The following is a 23,901-nucleotide window of genomic DNA, read 5'->3' on the forward strand; positions in this document are numbered from 1 at the left end:
GTTGTCTGAAGTGCATGGATGTTGTGTGAGTGATGATGTTGTGTGTCTGTGGATGCTAGTGTTGTTTCTGGTGGTGTCTCTCTCTGGCCTTCTATTGAAATTTTGGTCTTAAGGGTTTGTGGGTGATGTGGGTGTGTGTTTTATATTGGATTGGGTGTGTGGGAGTGGTGTGTGTATGCGTATCAGGTGTGTGTATTTCGATTTGTCCAATGTGGTTGTGCTTTGTAAATGAGTGTGTATTTTGAGCGCGGCGTGTGTACCGCCACTGGAATACTGCGGTTGAAAGACCGCCGCGTGGATTCGTGGGTCGTGATAGTGTGGGCGTATTCCTGTTGGCGTGACGGTGGAGGTTTTGTTATCGCCAGTTTATCACTGACCTTTGGTGTGGCAGACTTGTGTGGGTGTCTGGATTTTGGCGGATTCCGAGCTGTGGGTTGTAATAGCTGTAGTGGAATTCCGCAGCTGCAGCGGTGTGTTGGCGGTCTTCTGCACGGCGGTAAGCGGGATTTACCGCCAGGGTTGTAATGAGGGCCTTGGTCTCTTATAAGTAGAATAAGAGCTAGGGATCCTTGCTGCCCTGATCAATGCCCCTGACCAGAATCAGTACTAAAAAGGAAAGAAACATGTCAGCTTAAAATCAATGGCTGAACCATTAACCCCAAAAAAAGATCCACCCCCAACCTATTTGCTTAACGTAACTGAGGTACTCACTAATAAAAACTATATATTTTCGTATTACCTCAAGGTATTTTAACACACTTTAATTCAACTGGATGCACAGGTTATACATTATTTATAATATGAAGAGCTGCCACTTATTGATGTTGAGTCTGCCCTGGTAGTACCATCTACCTGGGGTGGGACGAGGTTGCCAAGGATGAAACATGCCACAAAAAGTGTGTGAGGCTTCCTTTTTCAGGACAACTGACCACACGTAACAGCCTATATATGAGAGCCCAAAAAGAAGCAGTTAGACATGGGGTTTCTGGTTAGCTAGTGTATGCACCTAAGCCAGGCAGAACCCACCACTTTAGTCAGGGCAGGTAGGTTACACACCAAAGATAACCTGTGCTCAGCCCCTGATAGCTCAGGACAGAGCAATCGGGCTTATTCTGACCACCAGCGTATCCGTGATAAGAAGCCCACACAGACATGAAGAACCCAGCACCTCTATTAGCTGGGTTACAGTAGGTTTGGAGCGCTTGGCCAAGAAAGAGGAATGAAGCGTCAGTGCATAATTTAGAACTCAGCAGACAGGCAACTCTCTCACAACGGTGAAGGATATCTCGTCTGCCGAAATATACATCCCATTATATTCTATGGGATTTAGATTTTGGTGGACAGGAAATCCGTCACCGTTGTGACGGAGTACCCAGTCCCCCAAGTTCTAAATCAGGCCTTCATATGCAAGTCCACTAGGGGTGATACAGTAATTTCAATGGGCTCCTTTAGAAATCGGTCTCATGCAGAGAGGGCAAAAGCACAGGGGCTCTTAGTATGGCCTTTACAGAGACTCTGGGGCTGATCCCACCAGAACTAGCCTAAGGGTAGTGGGAGCTTCATGGCCGCATGAAATAAGGTAAGCGCTTCCTCTAAGCTCTGTACTGGTGACCAGGGGTGGCTCCTCCACTATGGCAGAGGAGCGTCACTCCCCCACCACCAGCAGCAGCTGCATATCTTTTGCAATAAAACCATAATAAACTTTGTTTATTATGGTTTTATTGTAAAAGGGGTGGGGCCGCGGACAATGACAGGGACCGATGGGGGAGTGCACAGCGCTACCCCTTAATGAGCATGTATGTTTAGACGGCCGTCTTGGGCCAGCCAAACACACATGCGCATAGGGCTCTCTCCAACCCAGCACTGTGTTGCCGGGTTGGAAAAAGAAGGCACAGGCTCCCACTTTGCCTCGGAGCGCTTAGCTAGGGCGCTCCATCCAATCCCAACATTGCTTTCATGCTGTTAGCAGCATGAAAGCGGCATGAGGATTGGCCGCAGGGCAGACTTGTAGACTGTGCCTGCAAGTACTGGAGCTAGAGGAGCAGAGTGGAACGGAAGATAAGTTTGTAAAAAAAAAAAAAAAAATTGTGTCCAACGCCATGCGCTGTGCCTGGAGGTTGGGACCCTTGTTAGAGTAGTGCGCTGCAGCACTGCTCTGGTGCTCCTTGGAAATGCATCTATTGCACACTGATATTCATGGAGGGCGTAGCGCACAACACGCGCTGAAAAAGCAGCAGAGTGCGTCGATCCTGGGGAAGCACAGAATGAAGCTCTCCTCGGCACAGTTGAAGGAGGTGAGGTTGGGACAGTATAAAATGTTCACCATGCGCTTAATTTGATCAGTCAGGAGATGCTAATGACACGCTCACCACAAGCTGACTGCTGAAGCTAAGAATAAGGAAACATCACTCACCATGCGCTGGGATCCTTGGGGGGCACTTGAGGGGCACGAACGCCAGCACCAAGAAGCAAGTTGGCTAAATGGCAGTTTCTCCTGGGAGCCCAGCAGTGCCTAGTGAAACCAAAGTCCGGGAGTAGCTGGCGGTAGGGCAACAAGCAGAAAAGTAATCATCCAGGGAGTCTCTTAGGCCACCCAGCACATAGCAGGCAGCAGGGCAAAAGCAGTCCAGATGAGTTCTTTGAGCAGCGCACCAATCTTTCTGACAAAGGTTCAGTCTCAGCTCCAAAAGTGCTCTTAAAAACATGAGGTCAGAGACCCTTTATTTATATTCCAAAATGTATTTGTTTAGGGGATGACTTGAAAGGAACCCTTTTGAGTGTAACACAGACCCTTTAAGCCCAGCCTTGGCTCTGGACATCAGTAGGAGGTAAATCAGCCCTTTGTGTGAGGGCAGGGCACAGCCTATTGACATGTAAGGTGTGAATGACCTCACCCTGTCCCAGCCCAGGAAAACTATCAGTATAAGGATGTAGGTGGATGCCTCTCTTGTCACACACAGCCCCTCGTGTGTTGTGGCTGTTTGGAAAGTATGCACAAAGTGTAGCTGTCACTCAGCCCTAGATGTGGATTGATGCCAGGTTGCATTTCTAAAATATTAATGTAAAATCCAACGCACCACCCAGTAAGCAGGATTTCTCACTACCATTCCAAACACACAAAACATGTCTACGCTACTCCTTTCAGATCAGAAATTACCACTTAAAAATATATAATGCTAACATATGAGAGGAGAAGCCCTCACAGTAGTGAAAAACGAAACAGGCTGTTTGTTAATACTAGGACATGCAAAATGAAAAGGTACATATGCTACCTTCTACTTACAAGGCACCCTGCCCAGAAACCTACCTAGGGCCTACCTTAGGGGTGAATTACGTATATCAAAAAGGGATTTTAAACCTTGGCAAGTAGTTTGAAATGCCAAGTCAATGTGGCTGTAAATTGGGCAAGCAGGTACTGCTGTGGCAGGCCTAAGACAGGTTTGAAAGGCTACTTCTGTGGGTGGCACATTCAGCGCTGCAGGCCCACTAGTAGCATTTAATTTACAGGCCCTGGGTATACGGTATACCCTATTACAACGGACTTACAAGGAAAATAAATATGCCAAACAGGTGTAAGCCAAACATACCAAGTTTTAGGGGTGGCAGCACATGTACTTTAGCACTGATTATCAGTGGAAAAGTGACCAGAGTCCGATAGTCAACAAAAAGAGGGTCAGAAAAATAGGAGGAGAAAGGCAAAAGGTTTGGGGATAACCCTGCAGAAAGGACCATTTCCAACAGAGAAGCATTGGCATTATATATAAAATAGGGTTTGACCTAAATCAGGCATCCCTTGAAAGACCTTCACATCTTGTTGTGATAGGTGATCTTTACAAGAAACGAAAAACTGGATAGGAGGACCAGATAGGAGGGGGTTATCAAGCTTTTATTAGTAGAGAGTAGGTGTAAGTAGTCAGATTATAAATCACAGTTATGCTTCCAGTCCAAATAGGAGGTGATACCCCTAAAATGGCCTTTTTGCATGATTTATGCTGCACTGTACAAAGATGTAATTTTTTTAATAACTATGTAAGTTCAACAGATAAGATATACTGTTTGAATGTAATTGGGTTTACTTTTTGCCTGAGCTCCTTGGTTCAGACTAGTCTAATGGAATGTGGAGAGGTTAATAAATACATTAGTAGCCCTTTGTGTTGGGGTTCAGGGTCAACAATGTGGCAAGGGTTTACTCCTCCTATTACCTGTCGGCTCCTTTCTGGGCAAATGGTTAATAATATAAGGAATACCTGAATAGACCCATTTTTGCCAATTTCATGAACTGTAGGCAGTTGTATACTACTCTTTTATTTGAGACTATAGCATTACAGAGTCTACCTGCCCTGCAAGAGTTCTACTCCTGAACTACTACTATGCTGGGATGTTGACGCATCACACATTCAATGAAATGTGCGATGTGTGCAGTGTTCTATGTGGATTTTAATTAACGGGACCAGTTGTCCAATGGAGTGAGTTGTTGATGGTCGTGTACCTGGATCTTACCTACATTAAAGGTCAGTGTCTCACTGCACCAGTGTGCGAGCCTTCGTCATTTCATACTATTATCACTTCAGTTGATGGACTAAAAAACAGAACTTGGAGACTCAAGGACTTGGTACATAGTTGGCCCCAAGTTTCTGGAGGATGCGCTTACTTTATGTACTAGCCTAGTGACTTTTAATGCATATAAATAATTATTATGATGTCACTACACAAAACTATCACTGATCAAACACATTTTGTGAAAATGCACTGTTTGTGGGTTGAAAAAAAGCCATACCTATGTTCCATCACTAGATTTCTGGGAACCTCTTTCCAAAACTGTGATAGCTCCAGTGATCCTGTTCCAGAAGACTGGTCCATTTCTGCTGCCATTACCAAGAAGCGGTCCTGTGGTGAAGCTGAAAAGCCTATCAGAAGAAAAACACTTGTTACCTTGTTTCTTATGCTATAATCAGAGCAAGTAAAAATTTGGAATGTATAGTGTGATGAGCAATGTGTGGCAGTCAAATCAGAAGACTGACATGCACCCTTCAGTGTAATCAAGTACTAAAGATGGCCACATCCCATTGGTCAGATGCCTTTAATCCTGGTACCCCAATTTGATCGTACTCAGAATGATGAAGGGCGATTTAATCTAATGCTACCCACATCTTTCTAGACACCTCCTAATGTTGTTTAGCTGTATTTCTATACACTTAGTTAAATTATATCACTGTTCATGCTGTGTTACATCACAAACAGATTTTTTTGCATTTGAAATTGCTGGCCCTATCATTACAAAGTGGTCAATGTCCTGACCTTTGTGAAGAGAGAGATCCTGAACCAGTCTGGGTGTTTCCAGGATGCACTCTTCCTAAGCAGAAGTTTAGTTCCTAAGCAGCACCAACCTGTTGTCTCCTGCCTCTGACCCCCGCCCACGCTGCTGCTAGCGTGTTCGAGGCCCTCCTCCACCCGCAGGCATCCTCCTGCGCCTCATCCCTGGTGTCTAGTGGGACTTTTTTGTGCCTTGTTTTTCTTGTTTTCGCCCCTTGGGCGCTCCCCCTTGCAGTTCTCTCCCTGCCGCTGCCTCCCTGCGGCCCCGCCCCCCTCACGCCCCCATTCGCCGCTCCCTCCCGCCTGCTCCTCCCTCCCTCCTCCCTTCTTAATGGCTGGTGCTGCGCGTCGCGAGTGAGCGACCTCTGACCTGCCTTAGGTCTAGAGCTCGCCCCCCACGTCCGCAGCACCAACCTGCTGTCTCCTGCCTCTGACCCCCGCCCACGCTGCTGCTAGCGTGTTCGAGGCCCTCCTCCACCCGCAGGCATCCTCCTGCGCCTCATCCCTGGTGTCTAGTGGGCTCTAGTAAGCTTCACTTGACCCGTGTGCTGCTTTCCGCCGTCCTGTAAGTGTTTTCCTATATTTTCAGCGCCTTGCCTCCTTGCGCTTCTGCCCCCGTCGTGCCCCTTCTGATTGTGCCGCTTTCCGCCGTCCTGTAAGTGCTTTTCTATTGTTTTTTTCAAAGCGCCTTGCCTCCTGCGCATCTGCCCCCGTTGTGCCCCTCTGATTGCTGTACCCCGATTGTATTTTGTGCCATTCGTGTATTTTTGTGACTGTTTTTCAAATTGTGCCCGACTTTTTTTGTGCCTTGTTTTTCTTGTTTTCGCCCCTTGGGCGCTCCCCCTTGCAGTTCTCTCCCTGCCGCTGCCTCCCTGCGGCCCGCCCCCCTCGCGCCCCCATTCGCCGCTCCCTCCCGCCTCCCAGCTGCTCCTCCCTCCCCTCTCCCTTCTTAATGGCTGGCGCTGCGCGTCGCGAGTGAGCGACCTCTGACCTGCCTTAGGTCTAGAGCTCGCCCCCCACGTCCGCAACACCAACCTGCTGTCTCCTGCCTCTGACCCCCGGCCACGCTGCTGCTAGCGTGTTCGAGGCCCTCCTCCACCCGCAGGCATCCTCCTGCGCCTCATCCCTGGTGTCTAGTGGGCTCTAGTAAGCTTCACTTGACCCGTGTGCCGCTTTCCGCCGTCCTGTAAGTGTTTTCCTAAATTTTCAGCGCCTTGCCTCCTTGCGCTTCTGCCCGTCGTGCCCCTTCTGATTGTGCCGCTTTCCGCCGTCCTGTAAGTGCTTTTCTATTGTTTTTTTTCAAAGCGCCTTGCCTCCTGCGCATCTGCCCCCGTTGTGCCCCTCTGATTGCTGTACCCCGATTGTATTTTGTGCCATTAGTGTATTTTTGTGACTGTTTTTCAAATTGTGCCTGACTTTTTTGTGCCTTGTTTTCGCCCCTTGGGCGCTCCCCCTTGCAGTTCTCTCCCTGCCGCTGCCTCCCTGCGGCCCCGCCCCCCTCGCGCCCCCATTCGCCGCTCCCTCCCGCCTCCCAGCTGCTCCTCCCTCCCTCCTCCCTTCTTAATGGCTGGTGCTGCGCGTCGCGAGTGAGCGACCTCTGACCTGCCTTAGGTCTAGAGCTCGCCCCCCACGTCCGCAGCACCAACCTGCTGTCTCCTGCCTCTGACCCCCGGCCACGGCCACGCTGCTGCTAGCGTGTTCGAGGCCCTCCTCCACCCGCAGGCATCTTCCTGCGCCTCATCCCTGGTGTCTAGTGGGCTCTAGTAAGCTTCACTTGACCCGTGTGCTGCTTTCCGCCGTCCTGTAAGTGTTTTCCTATATTTTCAGCGCCTTGCCTCCTTGCGCTTCTGCCCCCGTCGTGCCCCTTCTGATTGTGCCGCTTTCCGCCGTCCTGTAAGTGCTTTTCTATTGTTTTTTTCAAAGCGCCTTGCCTCCTGCGCATCTGCCCCCGTTGTGCCCCTCTGATTGCTGTACCCAGATTGTAGTTTTCGCCCCTTGGGTGCTCCCCCTTGCAGTTCTCTCCCTGCCGCTGCCTCCCTGCGGCCCGCCCCCCTCACGCCCCCATTCGCCGCTCCCTCCCGCCTCCCAGCTGCTCCTCCCTCCCCCCTCCCTTCTTAATGGCTGGTGCTGCGCGTCCGCCGGAGGCAAGCCCGTCCGCGCCCGTCCGCGTCTGGACCGCGCCCAGCGCCACCCCCCCTGGTCCTCGCGCCCCCCACGTCCCATGCCTTCGTTACTCGGCCAGCGAACTCCTCGCCTTCAACCCTGGCCCCTCCACAGAGTGCTTCCAGGCCAGCCCAAAGCACACCAAAGGACCTTTTTCCTGCCGCACCTGCAACTTCACCTGCAACAGAACAACGAAGCCAGCAACAACCAACACAAACCATCTGCACTGCATCCTCCTCAACACACGCTCCGCATGAAAGCATGCCATCGAACTGTGGGACCTGCTCAACAGCACCGCCCCAGACGTAGCCTTCCTGACCGAAACCTGGTGGAACGACTCCTCGGCCCCTGACATCGCCATCGCCATCCCTGACGGCTACAAAATCACCAGAAGAGATCGCACCAACGGAATCGGCGGAGGAATAGCCATTTCCCACAAAGCTACCCTCAAGATCCATACCCACACGGACGACACCCTCAAAACAGCCGAACACCTCCACTTCCAGATTCACACGGACCCCAACACTACCCTCAGAGGAACCCTCATATACCGTCCTCCAGGACCAAGAGCCCTCTTCAGCGACACCGTCTCCGACCTCGCAAGCACCCACGCCCTCGCCTCTTCAGACTACATCCTCCTGGGAGACCTAAACTTCCACCTGGAGAACAACAATGACGTCAACACCGCATCACTGACCACCAACCTCTCCAACCTCGGACTCCGTCAACTGGTCAACACTCCCACCCACATCGCCGGCCACACCCTTGACCCACTCTTCACTTCAAGCAACCACATCTCTTTCAGACACACCTCCGAACTCCACTGGACCGACCATCACTGCGTCCATTTCTCCTTCAAGAAAAACACTGAACACCACCGCACCCCTCTGCCGCCTCACCGCCGCTGGGGAAAAGTCACCGAAGACCAACTCACCAACACCCTCGCCAAAAACCCACCACCCGACCCCACCGACCCGGACTCTGCCGCCATCAACCTCCAACAATGGATCCTCAACTGCGCCCATATCCTAGCCCCACTCAAGAGACCCACCGCCAACCAAGAAAAGAAAAAACCAGCCTGGTTCACAGACGAACTAACCACCTCCAAACGCACCTGCCAGAAACTTAAGAAAAAATGGATCCTCGAGCGCACACCCGAGAACCTTGCTACCCTCAAGGAAGCCAACCGTAAACACCACCAACTGATCCGACTCGCCATGCGCTACCACTTCACAGAACGCCTTAACAACAACGCTCACGACTGCAATGAACTCTTCAGCATCGTGAAGGAACTCTCCAACCCCAACGCCAACGACATCCCTCCATCCCAGAAACTCTGCGACAATCTCTCCACCTTCTTCTACCAGAAAATCGCAGCCATCCACGACAGCTTCAACACCTCACCTCCGCCAGACCCCACCCCCAACAACTCCTCCCACGCCGACCACATCACCACCTGGACCCAAGTAGACGACGCCAAAACCCTAAAAACCATGAACTCCATCCACTCAGGATCTACCTCTGACCCCTGCCCACATCACGTTTTCAACAAAGCCGACGTCGCCATCGCCCCCATACTCCGCAAGATCATCAACCTTTCCTTCAACACCGCTACCTTCCCGGACAGCTGGAAGCACGCAGAAATCCAACCTCTCCTCAAGAAACCTAAGGCTGACCTCAACGATTTCAAAAACTTCCGACCAATCTCCCTCCTCCCTTTCCCAGCGAAAGTCATCGAGAAGATCGTCAACACAGAGCTCGCCCACTACCTTGAAGACAACTCCATCCTAGACCCCTCCCAATCCGGGTTCAGACGAAACCACAGCACAGAGACTGCACTCCTCACCGCCACAGATGACATCAGACTACAAATGGACAACGGCGAAACCTCAGCCCTGATCCTCTTAGACCTATCAGCCGCCTTCGATACAGTCTGCCACCGCACCCTACTAACCCGTCTACACGAAGCCGGCATCCAAGACAAAGCCCTCAACTGGATCTCCTCCTTTCTCTCTGGCAGAACCCAGAGGGTCCGACTCTCACCTTTCCACTCCAAAGCCACCAACCTCATCTACGGCGTCCCCCAAGGCTCCTCACTAAGCCCAACGCTATTCAACGTCTACATGGCCCCCCTAGCACAACTGGCCCGCCAGCACAACCTCAGCATTCTCTCCTACGCCGACGACACCCAGCTCGTCCTCTCCCTGACCAAAGATCCTCACACCGCCAAAGCCAACCTTCACAAGGGACTGAAATCCATCGCCGGATGGATGAGCATCAGCCGCTTAAAACTTAACTCCGACAAGACGGAAGTCCTCATCCTCGGGCGCACCCCCTCGGCCTGGAACGACTCGTGGTGGCCCACCGCCCTGGGCCCTCCACCCACCCCAGCCAACCACGCACAAAATCTCTGCTTCATCCTCGACTCCGCCCTCACCATGTCCAAACAGGTCAACGCAGTCTCATCCTCCTGTTTTAACACCCTCCGTATGCTCCGCAGGATCTTCAAGTGGATTCCAACAGGAACCAGAAAGACGGTAACCCAAGCCCTCGTCAGTAGCAGACTCGACTACGGCAACGCACTCTACACAGGCATCCCAACAAAAGACATCAAACGACTCCAACGCATCCAGAACGCATCCACCCGCCTGATCCTCAACATACCCCGCCGATGTCACATCTCCCCTCACCTGAGGGACCTCCACTGGCTCCCAGTGGACAAGAGGATCACCTTTAAACTCCTCACCCACGCACACAAGGCTCTACACGACACCGAACCCACCTACCTGAACACCAGACTCAACTTCTACGTTCCCTCACGTCAACTACGCTCTGCCAACCTTGCCCTCGCCATCGTCCGCCGAATCCAGCGCAAGACCTCTGGCGGCAGATCCTTCTCCTACCTCGCCGCCAAGACCTGGAACGCACTCCCAACCTCACTACGCCAGACCCAGGACCTCCTCACCTTCAGGAGACTCCTCAAGACATGGCTCTTCGAACGAGCACCCCCCCCCCCCTAGTGCCTCGAAACCCTAACGGGTACATAGCGCGCTTTATAAATTATTGATTGAGTGAGTTGCTAGGCAGGTCAAACGTGTCATGTGCGAACAATAAATAAAGTGCTCTGCCAAACCCCTTTCAGGGACGACAGGTAGACAGGGGCTTCTGTGCCATAAATGTGGTGGTTGAGGTTGTTAGCCACTGGAGCCCTGGTGTTTGTCCTACTATGGCAGTGCTAACTGGGCCAAGTACAACCCTTTCCACATACGAGACTCAGGGTTCAAGAGCAAACTGTCAAAGGCTTTTCAGGAAGGTAGTGTGTGGGATAACAGCTCAGAACTCAAATGTCAAACAACAGACAAAACAACAGACAAATTATTATACTGTCCAGCCCAGTAGGTATATTTAGTTCTAAAAAAGTACTTTAATCTTACAACAAAACAAAGTATCACACAGCTGATTAGTGCCTGCAATTATGGGGTTGTAATGCTGGCTACAATCTTGTGTAAAGGGCTCCTACTTTCTTCCAATACTCACTGTAGGTGATTTCTAATGGTTATAGTCCCTGACATATAGTAGGAATAGGCACATGAGCAGGTTGCTTCAAGTTACTTTAATGATCAGATGCAAAACAGTTCAACATCTTTAATTTCTTGTGTTCTCTTGGTTGAAAAGACATAAGTCTGTGTGCCAGAATCTGCTCTGCATTCTAGTCTCTCACTCCGGTAGCAGGCTAAGCTCCGCTTTTACTAGCTGGATGGTGTTGTAGTTCAAGTGGTGCACGTGGTGTAGTTCACATACCCACATTCTCAGTGGTGGCTTCACTTCTGACCTCAATTAAGAAAAAAACATTTGGATGGAGTCAACGTGGTAGGCCTCCACAGAGGGACTCATCTTTGGTAGTTGTGGTCTCCCCAGCTGGATGCAGATTGCTAGCTGCTCAGGGACAGCAGTTACAGTCTCTAAGCTGAGTCACTGTGATAGCGACTGTTCGGCAGTGGCAGCTTGTCGGCTGATTAGGAATTCCTCTGCAACCTGATGTCAGCAGCAGTGGTCTCAGGCTCATGGAGGGTGGCAGGAAGACACTGAGGTGCTTGTTATGGTGCAGTTCACAGTGAGAACCGCACCAGGAGAGCAGGCGATCCCTTAACAGCATGGAATGCCCTTGTATTTGCTTCCTGTTGTAGTCAGCTTTCTCTGGATGTTTCTCACATTGTTAACATGCTGCGCTTCACCTTCTGGACAGCCTCTACTCCTGCAAGGCCAGGCACTCTTCTTCACTCTCTTAGCAGGCAGGCAGGTAGTAAGTCTTCCAGGCACTATGCAGACCCTCAGTTCCTTCATTAGAAAACAGAGATTTCAGGTGATGCTCTCACACCTCTGGGACACTGCTTGCTAGACAGACACAATTGGGTCACACAGCAGCCCAGGAACAAAATGGGGTGGTGCAGAGACAGACAGAGGAAGTGGGCCCACTTGTCTAAGGGTTTAGAAGTGTTTTGGGTTGGTTCTCTTCCAAATGTCATATTCCTGTTGTTCCTCAGATGCAAGCTTTATGCTGGGTGACAGCTCTCACAGCAGGCAGCAATTAGGCTAGCACCAGGAAGCAGTATTCAGTACCCAGAACAGGGACACAATGGAGTGTGGGAATTGTGCCCTGGCTATCATCTCTTTCCAAAAAACAACAATTAAGGCAGGACAAAAACCCAAACCCTTTCAAAAAACCTCCTCACCTCGAATAACAGAAATTGCAGGCCCACACTTCACCACTACCATATACCAAAATGGTACTGCTCAGGAACAACGAATCAGGATTGTGCTAATAAGGTCCTCATTTAATGTCTAAGGGAAACCTCATTCTCCCTTGCTTAAATGTCTGGGTGTATACCCTCCAACTGCGAGAACTTAGGCAATATATATCCCCTGTCTGGGAAAGCCATACTCATTGTCCGCCTTGCACCATAATAAACCAGGGACATACAAAATGGATCCAACTGGCCTCAGTACTCAGAGTCCTACATGTGCTACACATTCACTACACAAAGGCATACAACATGCACATAGCGCCAGGTTCAGGGGGTTTACATAACAGCAAAACCTTACATGAGAGAGGTCAGTAAACTGCACTCTCTCTGACAAAGAAGAGAAAATGGTCTGGTGAAAGTAATATTCACAAAACAGGTATGGCCTTATGTGTTGCACCTAGGGTAGTGATAGTAGTTCAATTTCCACTATGAGTGCATACTTGGTTGTGCCCCTCCAGGTCACAGGAAAGGTTCTGGACCTTGCATTAGTAGGGCTAGCCCTAGCCCTCTGTATACCCTAGGTTAGTAAGACTCCAGGGCCAAATAAGTCAGGGTACCAGTCACATGCAGTTGGACACGGCGTAGGGGTATGTAACCTTTTACCTGGCAGGAGACATTTCTGTCCCAACACTACTACTGTGTGGGATTAAATTACGTTTGCAGGGCCCATCACTACTGTTAGACCACAGTACATTAGTATACACTAGAACCAGCGGTCCATAAACAATGTATTTATGAAATAAATACTAAAATGGCTCCAGCAGATAAAAAACAAATGTTCCTTGCTTCTGTCAAGACCCTAGTTCCCTGCCTGACCAGCTACAGTAAATAACCCAGATACAATACCCTGACAGGATTAGGGAAATGTGCCTACCACTAAAGGGAATCCCAGTGAGGGTGATGGGAGGAAGGGCAGTATACGGCCTGCCCTATTAGGGTGGATGGTCTAATGTAATTTTTTTCTGTCCGTTACTGAGAAACAGGAGAAAATAATTCGCCACATCCTGGGGGAAAACTTCCAGAATCATTTGTTTTTCATAAACTCCCACTTTGAGAGTTTGTATGTGAAGAAAAACGAAAAAGTTTAGAAGTTTGGTGAATGCTTTTCAAAATCGACGGCAGTTGTCACCCAAACCTTTAGTACTTTGAAAGGAATTGCTGTGACAGCAATTCCTTTCAAGGTAGTGAGATGACCACTGGGCTGGCAGTCATCTGTAGATTTGCAGACCAGTAGTCTATATGTGGGGCAAAGGTAATGTACTCCAGCACCCTGACGGACAGTGTACAGTCTGCCAAAGCCTAAATCAGGTCCTCAGTCTTTCCCTTTTACGTTTCCCAAACAATCTTCACTTCTCAATCTACTTCTTAAGCAGCCATGCAGCATTTTATATGGTATGTGGTAAGCCTTCTTTACTCCACTGCAGGCATTTCATTAACATCATCCTTATCCAAAGACCAGAAAAGAAGTTGGATTGATTCAGTGCCTAAAGGTTTTATTAATGTAATGTCAACTAGACACTAAGTCAGAGTTTCTAGGTACAGAAAGAGATGTGGTGTAGTAACTAAGCTGATGGCTCAAGAACCTGTGTCCTAACCTGGGTTCCGGCACGCAACTGCAAATCAAGTGATACTGGGCAGATCACGTATCTATGAAAATTCATGTACAGCACTCTACTGCTACCAACTAAGTCTGTACTACTTCCATAGGAGGCCAACAAAAATGAACTGAAATTTGACCTCCTCTCTGAGACACATCTTCATCTCAAAACCTACAAACTATTTTGTACTGCCCTCGTCGCCGTCTAGGTGGCAGATGGTAATATACAAATACAACAGATAAATGCAAACAAATGTTTCTTTCCATCAAATGCGGCACCAGCACATTTTGATTTGAAGTTCACAGAAGTGCTTGTGACACCTTTTAAATGTGATTGCCTTTGAATACAGAAGCCTATATAAGATTGAAAGCTACGCAAAGTCTAATCTGGTCCATCAAGCAGTATGGCAGTAAAGAGAAAAGAAGGGGTCAAGAATTGTTTAGCAAATACACTTCCAACAAAATCAAATTAAAAATAAATATTTATCGGAAGCCACATTTATTTTAATTAATGAACATAAGAGCCCCTGCACTATGGAGGCTTGTCAGGCACTGTTAACAACTGGAAAGGAGATAGTGCACCAGCAAGGACACAACCAACAGGACCGCCTTCAACACAGCCCTCAACCTCCACCACAGACAGTTGAGATAATCAAAATAAAAAGCCTTAGCCTCGCGCATTGATCCAAGCTCCGACAGCAAAGAACTTTTCAACATCGTCAAAGAATTCTCCAACCCTTCAGCTGTGACAAACAACATTCCCTCCTCACGGAAACTCTGCAACAACCTTGCAAACGTCTTCCACAACAAGATCACCAACATCTACAGAAACTTCAAACCCCAGTCCAAGGCTACTGACTTCATCAATAAACACAACAACCCTGCTACCACCACAGACATCTGACTAACAGAATGGAGTCAGCTCTCACCACAGGACACTGCCTCAATCATAAACTCGGTCCGCTTAGGGGGCCCAACTGTCCCATGTCCCCACCACATCTTCAACCAAGGCAAAGCCAGAATCAGCCACATACCCACTACCTTATTTAACACCTAAATTGCCATGGCCACCTTCCCCAATAACTGGAAACACGCAGAAGTCAATGCACTACTAAAATAAAATTTAAAAAACCATCAGCAGACACCAGCAAATTCAACAACTACCGACAGATCTCCCTCCTTCCATTCCCAGCCAAAGTATTTGAAAAATGCTACCAACAACAACTCTCTTCACATTTGGAACAGAACCACCTATTCAACTCCTCCCAATCGGGATTCCGCAGCAACTACAGCACGAGACAGCCCTCATCGTAGCTACTGACAACATCTGAGCTCCACTAGACTAAGGAAAGACTGCAGATCTGATCCTCCTAGACTTTTCAGCAGCCTTCGATACGGTCTCCCACTCATCACAAGGCTGCACAACATAGGCATCAAAGGGGCCGCCCTCAGATGGATCACCTCTTTCCTCACGAAGAACACAATAAATCTGCCTTTCCCCCGATTCATCTCCAAGCCCTAGGAAATCATCTATGGAGTACCCCAAGGATCCTCGCTCAGCCCCACCCTCTTCAACACTTATATGACACCTCAGGTCAGCATTGCCAAAACACATGGACTCATCATCATATCCTATGCCGATGAAACACAACTCATCCTCTCCAAAGACACCATCACCAAGACAAACTTCCACAACTGCATGACAGATGTACCAACTGGATGAATGACAACTACCTGTAATTGAACATGGACAAGACAGAGGTACTGATTTTCAGAAACAAAAGCTCCCCCTGGATGCATCCTGGTGACCCTCACAACTCAGACCTATTCCTACCCTCACTGACTTCGCTAGGAACCTAGGCATCATTCTGATCAATGAGCTAACCATGATGATTCATGTCAACTCCATCTCCTCCTCCTGCTTCTTCAGACTCCACATGCTTCATAAGATACTGAAATGGCAACCCCAATGCTCAAGACACACCATCACCCAGGCCCTCATCTCCATAAGACTGGACTACGGCAACACTCTTTATGGAGGAATCACAGCTCACCTCCCCTGACAACTACAGACCATAAAGAACGCCGAGCCAGACTCGTCCTGGATCTCCCTAGATGAACTCACATCACCCCCTAGCTCAGGGAAATCCATTACTCCCTACGCAGAAAAGATGCCAATTCAAGCTCCTGATCCATGCATATAAAGTCCTATACACCTGCGGACTCACCTACTGGAATCGCCACCTGAACTTCCATTAACACACCAGACACCTTCTCTCTGCATCCCTTAGTCTAACCCTCACCCACACATCCGACCTAGCAGATGCAGAGGGCACTTCTTGTCATACCTAACAGCAAAGACATGGAACAAGGTACCCTTTCATGAACTGGCCTCCCCATATCTTCCAGAGTTCTGAAAGTCCCTGAACACCTGGCTATTTGGCTAATCAACTGGACCCTGCCAGCGCCTATATACCCTTACAGGTGACAAGCAGCGCTCTACAAATCTACTGATTGATTGAAGTCAAGCAGCAAATAAATACTGTGTGCAATGAAACTACACCATTATTCTGCCTAACAGTGGGCATGAGTATTCCCTTTATCACATTCACTGCGATCTCCCAGTCTACAAAGGCACAACAAATTAGAAACCAAAAAAGAAGGAAAAAGCACTGAATTAGTAAGAAAAGCTCAATAGAGAATAGAGACCTTTAAAAAACTCACTTATGTGGGTTATTTGGATAAACTAATAAATAGGGAGGAAAAAACAGCAGTGCATTTCAATTATTTACTATACTTAATTTAACAACCAGTAAATTAATTATGGACATTAAAAGTATTTTTTCGAGATATTCACACAGTCTACCTTTTATTATTAAGAGACATACAATGTTTTGATTTTAGCGTACTAAGTTTCTTAGCATTACCCATCACGCCATTATTAGGTCTCTCCAACATCTCTTCCTCTTCATTCAATTGCTAAACTTGCATCAAAACTGTTCTAAAATGTTATTTCAAATGTATTCAACAAACCGAAGTCTACAAATTATGCCCAGATACAACACCCTCATGCATCCTATTTTCAGTGGCTACATAACCTCTCTTTCTTCCATCTCCGGACCGCCTCCCAACATTCCATTTCATGCAACACCTAAACATCTTCTCTTTGTCCTTGACATACATCCCACAAGGCCATCCTCACCTGGGATCCTGAGACCAAATTGCTTCTGTCAACACACCAGAAATGTTCTGCTAAGTCAACAGCACTGCGAGAAAGCACGGTTTCTAAAAGGGATCTGTGCGTTCAGAGCACCAGTGCCACTGCTCTCTGCCTGTATTCATTGTCTCCATGGCTTTGTGGTGTGCTGGTTCTTCCAAAGACGACTGACAATTAAAGAAGCCCTGATACCACCATACTTTGGGCCACATTGTTCTTTGTCCATCCTGAAGGTAGCTATTTTGTTCCAGTATCCTGTGACCAGCAAACTCTCACTCACACACCAGGAAGGCTCAACTAATTGATCATCCTCCATTTTCTGAGCCATATTTGTAGGATGGTAGCAGGAACTCCTTCGCTCTCTATTGCTGTCACTCGGACTCTGTGGCAGGCACCCATTTCTGAAGACATCTGTTGCTTTTAGAAGCATTGCCACTGCCATACCATGTTCAGCTTCTGAACATGTCACATGTCCACAACAACCTACAGCCATCTCGCCTTGGGGTTCAGAAGCCAACTAGCACCTGCCACCTTAAAACTCATCAGCTCTTCTAATTTCTCAGTACATTTTCTGAGCAGGGTGTATGTAGATGTGGCATAAGCTTCTCTGCTCTTCAACAGTGTCCCCTGACCCTAGGGTTCTGTTTCTGCCAGCCACTTCTGAAGCCATCTGCTGCATGAGGTAGTATGGTGATCGCTATTTTTAGACAGCTTCTGTTGATGGTCTAAATGACACAGAGTCATCATGGTTTTGGATCCTGCACGTTTCTTAGTACACTAAGAGGACTTCACTAACTTGTGAGCACCGTGGAGCAGTCTATGTGCACACACAGCGCAAAGCAACTCAGAAGTGGGAACTTTGGCTGCTCTTTATTTCACTTGCATAAAAAACCTACCTGCCAAAACCTACACTCAAAGCTCTGAGCACTACAGTAAATGGTGCTTTAGCACCACTGTTCCATGTGCTGAAATATTGTCATGGGTGCCTTCACCCCACCATCGACCGAAAAAGTCTATGATCGATGCCACCTCTCCCTTGTGTCTCAATTTTGAGAAACTGACCCATAAATGCTCCTCAGTGCACTTATATTGAAAACCCGAGTGACTGGTACCATTCCACAGAGTCAGTAAGTAAATAGTGCACCACTGACACAATGTCATATACATTTCAAGGAACAACTTATTAGTCCATTCTGAAGCAGGTTATCAAGCATTCCTCTAAACGGAAACAGCCCTCACACTCAATATGAACTTAATATTCACAATCCACCACTACCACACTTGATGTTTTCTTCTTTAGGTTCTTGAACCACTTCTACACAAATGACACTAAAATATCATTATTATTCCAATTCTATCTCTTCAGGCCTGACAAAGATTCAAGTCTGGCTCGTCCGTCACTTCCTCATCCTGAATGTCTAAAAAAACAGGAATAATTTTCTTTGCACTTTTAAGGACTCTTTGTACCCTTATCCTATTCCCACCATGACTCCATCCGCAGGCAACCTTGGTGAACTTCAGATGTAAAATGCACCTTACAGAATAAATTGCCTTTACTGCCATAGCAGCCAGATTCCAAGAGTTGAACATCTGTAAGATTAATTTACACCTTCAATTCCCTAAGGCCACAGCTCATTCAATAAACTATAGACCACAGTGACTTAATGCACCTCTCCAGCAATGTGTTATGGTGGGTCCCCAAGGCAGTGTGAGTTCCTGGGAAAATGAAGGGCATAGGCTATCAAACTAAAGCCTGAAACGGATGGTCACAGGCACTGACATATTACCAAGTGTTAGTAGCTACCATGAAAACGAAGCACTAGAATGACAACAACTACTGACAAAGGTTGAATATGACAAAGCATAGATACAGAAGACATGCTTGAAACAGAATTGATAGGTACTTTACTAATTAGGTACAATTCTGTCAGAAATGGCCCTTTTTTACAGGGTTATCTTCAAACCTTTTTCCTCTGACTTCCTGTTTTTGACTGTGCTGCATTTAGTTTTTGCTGGTTTTAGGACTCTGGGCAATTTACCACTGCTGACCAGTGCTGAAGTGCAAGTGTTTCCTGTCTACATTGTATTGGTGACTGGTGTAACCATGATTGGCATATTTGATTTACTAATATGTCCCTAGTAAAGTACACTATGTATGGCCAGGATCTGTAAATCAAATGCTACGCGTGGGCCTGCAGCACTGATTGTGCCACCCACACGAGTAGCCCTGTAAACATGTATCAGACCTGCCACTACAGTGTCTGTGTATGCAATTATAAACTGCCATTTCGATCTGGCAAGTGCACCCACTTGCCAGGCCCAAACATTCTCCTTTTAATACATGTAAGTCACCCCTAAGGTAGGCCAAAGGCAGCCCCAAGGGCAGAGTTCAGTGTATTTAAAAGATAGGACATATACTGGTGTTTGTTACATGTTCTGATGGTGAAATACTGCTAAATTCAGTTTTCACTATTGCAAGGCCTATCTCTCCCATAGGGAGCAGATAGAGATTTGGCATTTAGGGTCTCTGAACTCACAATTTTACATTGTTTGGTGAAGTTGTTTTTTGAACTTTGAGTTCGAAAATTACACTTTTAGGAAGTGGGCATTTTTTTGCTTAACCAATCTGTGCCTCTGCTTGTCTATGGAATACATGACTGGGTCAGGATGACAGTTGGGCTGTTTTTTGCATTCACTCTAGACAGTCACAGAAAAGGGAGCTGGGGTATGCCCTGCATACCCTGATGGGTCTTCCTCAGCTAGAGTGGTAGGAGGAGCTGACACTTGTATCTGAATAGGGCTGTCCTTGGCCTCACACAAAGCAGTCTCCAACCCCCTGGAGTGTGTCTGGGGCCAGGGAAGGGAAAGGCAGTGTCTTGTGCACTACAGAGACTTCTCTTTGAAGTTTGCCTACTTCAAAGACAGGAATGGGTATAAGTACTGGGCCTCTGACACCACATAGTTAGAATCCTTCTGGACTGAGGAAATTCTGCCACGAAGAAGAGCTGGATGTTGTAGGAGGGACAACAAAGACTTTGTCTGCCAGTGCCTGGGCTCTTCTGCTGAGAGTCCTAATTTGCCAAGTGGTGCCAACTCCAGTCCCTGTGCCCTTGGAAGTGAAAGCTGGTGATCCGAAGGAGAAAATCCACGCATCAACACACCGGACGTATCGATGGAGCACCTGTTTCACCTCAGTCCCATCAACACAGAGTGTCTGGATGTTCCATGCATTGTCCCTGGGCCCCGATTTTTCATAAACCATGCACTGCAGTAAGGAACAGAGGCCAAGTGTCCGTAAATCGACGCATCTCCTTTCCTGCGAGGAAAGAATCAATGCATCGCCTCCCCTGCCAGTAAGGAACCAACACAACGTCACACCTGTGAGGAAATAATCGAACCATTACCTCCCCTGTGCAGTAAGGAACGACGCATCGCTCTGCTTTTCTGGTGCCTCACTTCCCCTCTGGCCCGCATCGTCTGTTTTTAATGCACCCCGGGTACTTTACGCTAAAGAAATACATCCATTAATTCCTACGGATTAAGACTTGCTTAAACTTTAAAAAACTGATGTTTTGACTTGTGCATGCTACATTTTTGTTGTTTTGGTCTTTTTTTCGGATAAATATTGGCTAATTTTCTGAAATGATGTGGAGTCCTTTTGTAGTGTTTTCACTGTTTTACTGTGTATGCATGTACAAATACTTTACAAATTGCCTTGTGGATAAGTAGAACTGCTCCAGTCAAGCTGCAGGGGGGATGAATGGGGGCTCTCTTAGCTGTGTGGCTCCCTTACCTTGATTACAGTGAGGGTCTATACCTGGACATGGTGCAAACCACTGCCAACTAGAAACCCCATTATTAACAAATCCTTTATTCTAGTTTGTTTTCTAACATTTGGGGTTCTTGGGCTGCCACATGCCCTGTATGAATGCAGTGCTAATTTTAACTGTGTATTCTAGTACTTGTTATTTTGTTCTTCACATTACAAATTGAAGACTACAAGTACTAGAGAGCAAAATTTACACTTGGTCAAGATTAATTACTCAAAATGCAATATTTAATTCAACTGTACTGGCATGAGTGGCAGGAAGCCACTCCATAACAAAGACAGAAGCACATATCAAACTTTGTGTCTGGGTAGGGGCTATAGTAAGGAGGCATATTCAGAGTTGTAATGTGAATCTATGTCCGGTGTGATACGCAGCCATTACTGACTTTTTACCAAACAGGTTTTTGTAGGAAACTGGGTTACTGATTGAGCAGGGTAAAATCCTACTGAAGCAGCAACCATAAACTCTGCAGGGTGCAACATAAGCCCCAAATTAACATGTGTACAACCCTCTGCTAGCTTGGCACAAAAGCAGTCAGGCTTAACTTACAGGCAATGTGTAAGTAGTTATGCAGAACACAAATTATAAAGTGAAAACACAACACAAGAAAAATCTCACAATCATTCAGAAACATAGAGTAAATGTTATAAATCATTAGGGACATAAATTACAAAAATCTAATCAGTAGTACTAGAGATATGCAACTGTTATAAGTAACAAGAGTGCCTAGAAGCACAAAGTGTCAACTGTATTTATCTGGTCGTGCCGGACTGGGACAAAGTTACAAGTTCAGGCTGATGGCAATGGAGTGTGGGCTGGATACAGGGATCCAGTTAGGCCTGCTGAGCAAAGTCCCTTAAATTCTGGTTGTGGAGTGTTGTGAGATCCTTAGTTAATGAGGCATCACGCAGTGGCAGTTTAGAGGAGACTGTGGGCTCTGGTGTCAGGTCTGGTGTCGGAGATGCGTCGTGCTGTAGCAGTTCCCAAGTGCAGCTGTGTCGTACTGCATCAGTGCTGCTCACAGGACCACAGCTGGGCTGGCAGAGCACCTTCAGGCCCACTTTCAAGCATCCAGGACTGGGGCGGCACCACTTGAGGGAAAGACTCAGAGCAGACTGATCTCTGGTGCTGGGTTGAAGGTGGTTGGAGCCTTTCTGTTCCTGAGGCTCTGATCAACAGGCAAGCCAACTATCACTTGGAATCACTCTGGTGGTCCTGGGTTCAAGATGCAAGTCTAGTTCTTGTCACTCAGGCAGCAGGACAACAGAATAGCAGTCCTCGTTGCAGAGCAGTACAGCAGTCCTTCCGAGTCTTTCCAGGTCCATTATGTATACCTGATTCCCAGAGTCAAACTCTTAGTGAGTGTACTCAGGCAGTGCCTTTGTGATGTGCAAGTGTGACAGGTGACAGCTCCTCCCCTTCATCAAATCAGAGATGACCAATTCTGTCAACATATTTTTCCCCAGTGTCTCACTGTATGGCAGCAATACACAACAATCATCTGCCGCTACCCCTACTCATGTGACCCAGGATGCAGGCATGAAATGGGTGGGACAAGAAAATGGCAACTTTCAAAAAGTGGTATTTTCAGAATTGAGACTTAAATTCTGACTTTAACATTACAATTTTTAGACACTGAACATGAAATTACTAACTGCTCCAATTGAAAGTTATCACTTATTAAATGTAATAAGTTAGTCAAGTGTTATGCTATGCTATGGGAGTGGCAGGCCTTGCAGTAGTGAAAAACAAATTTAAGTGTTTTTCACTACCAGGACATCTAAATGTTTAAAGTGCACGTCCACAGTTTTAAATACATTGCACCCAGCCCTAAGGGGTAGTTAGGACCTACCCTAGGGGTGACATATGTATTACAAAGAAAGCTCTAGGCCTGGCTAAAGGTGTATTTTACCAGGTCGACATGGCAGTATAAAACTGCAAACAAAGGCCACAATGGCAGGCCCGAGACATGTTTAAAGGACTACTTAAAGTGGGTGGCACAAAAGGTGCTACAGGCCCACTAGTAGCATTTAATTTACAGGCCCTGGGTATGTGTAGTACCACTTTTCTATGGATTTACAGGAAAATTAAATGTGCCAATTGGGAGTGAGCTAATTTCATTATGTTTGAAGGAGAGAGCATACGCATTTTAGCACTGGTTAGCAGTGGTAAAATGCATATAGTCCTAAAGCCAACAAAAACGAGTTCATCAGAAATGAAAGAGTAAGGCAAAAAGTTATGAGGAAGACCACTCTAAGACCGACAAGCCTAACACTCTTTAACATACTGTTATTTTTTTAAAAACTACATTTTAACACTGAAGGTGGAGCTATAAGTTCCAGAATGCAAAATGCATTTGCCTAAATAGACAACGATGGTTTGATGGGTTTCGTTGCCATATAGCAACCATGCACAGTAATCCGTAGTGTGAATAATTTGTATTAAAATGAAAACATATAGGAAACCAGCTGCGTGGGACTTGACATAGTCATTCATGTGATTTGTACACCACAGTGTTTTGAAGCAAATATCTTGTTTGTTTTGTTACTAAAAAAAAAACGAAAAGAAAGCGAGTGTTACTGAGTATACCAACCTAAAAAATGAAATACGATGCAAGAGAGCTTCGCCGTTGCAAGCTTCTCTCCTTACAACTAGGTTTTGGACAGTGTCTTGAAATGGTGATTCATGGAGGGTCATCAGAAGGCGTCCATAAACAAACAAACAAATACACACACATGCAACAACAAATGGTTATAGACCAACAGGCTTACAGTAAGATGTGCACAAAATAAAATCATCTTCAAGCACAAATGCACACGCATATTGACAAACATACAGCTACCCCCATGCATACACACACAGCGTAGAGCCATGTTCGCATGTAGAGGTAGAGTAAAACACCGACAGGCCGCAATGCACCTTCTGAGCAGCATATCTAAAGAAACCAATGCACACAGACCAACAGACAAACATATC

General features: G+C 47.2%; 1 protein-coding gene across 1 annotated transcript in view; it reads right to left on the reverse strand.

The window, feature by feature from the left end:
- MOSPD2 (motile sperm domain containing 2) overlaps positions 1–23,901 on the reverse strand; it is a 476,198-nt gene that overhangs the window by 90,541 nt on the left and 361,756 nt on the right. Inside the window, exon 13 of the mRNA XM_069205003.1 lies at positions 4,778–4,907. Within this exon, the coding sequence (XP_069061104.1) occupies positions 4,778–4,907 (130 nt within the window). The remainder of the gene's footprint in view (positions 1–4,777; positions 4,908–23,901) is intronic.

This window comes from Pleurodeles waltl, chromosome 8 (assembly GCF_031143425.1).
Source record: "Pleurodeles waltl isolate 20211129_DDA chromosome 8, aPleWal1.hap1.20221129, whole genome shotgun sequence".
Taxonomy (NCBI): domain Eukaryota; kingdom Metazoa; phylum Chordata; class Amphibia; order Caudata; family Salamandridae; genus Pleurodeles; species Pleurodeles waltl.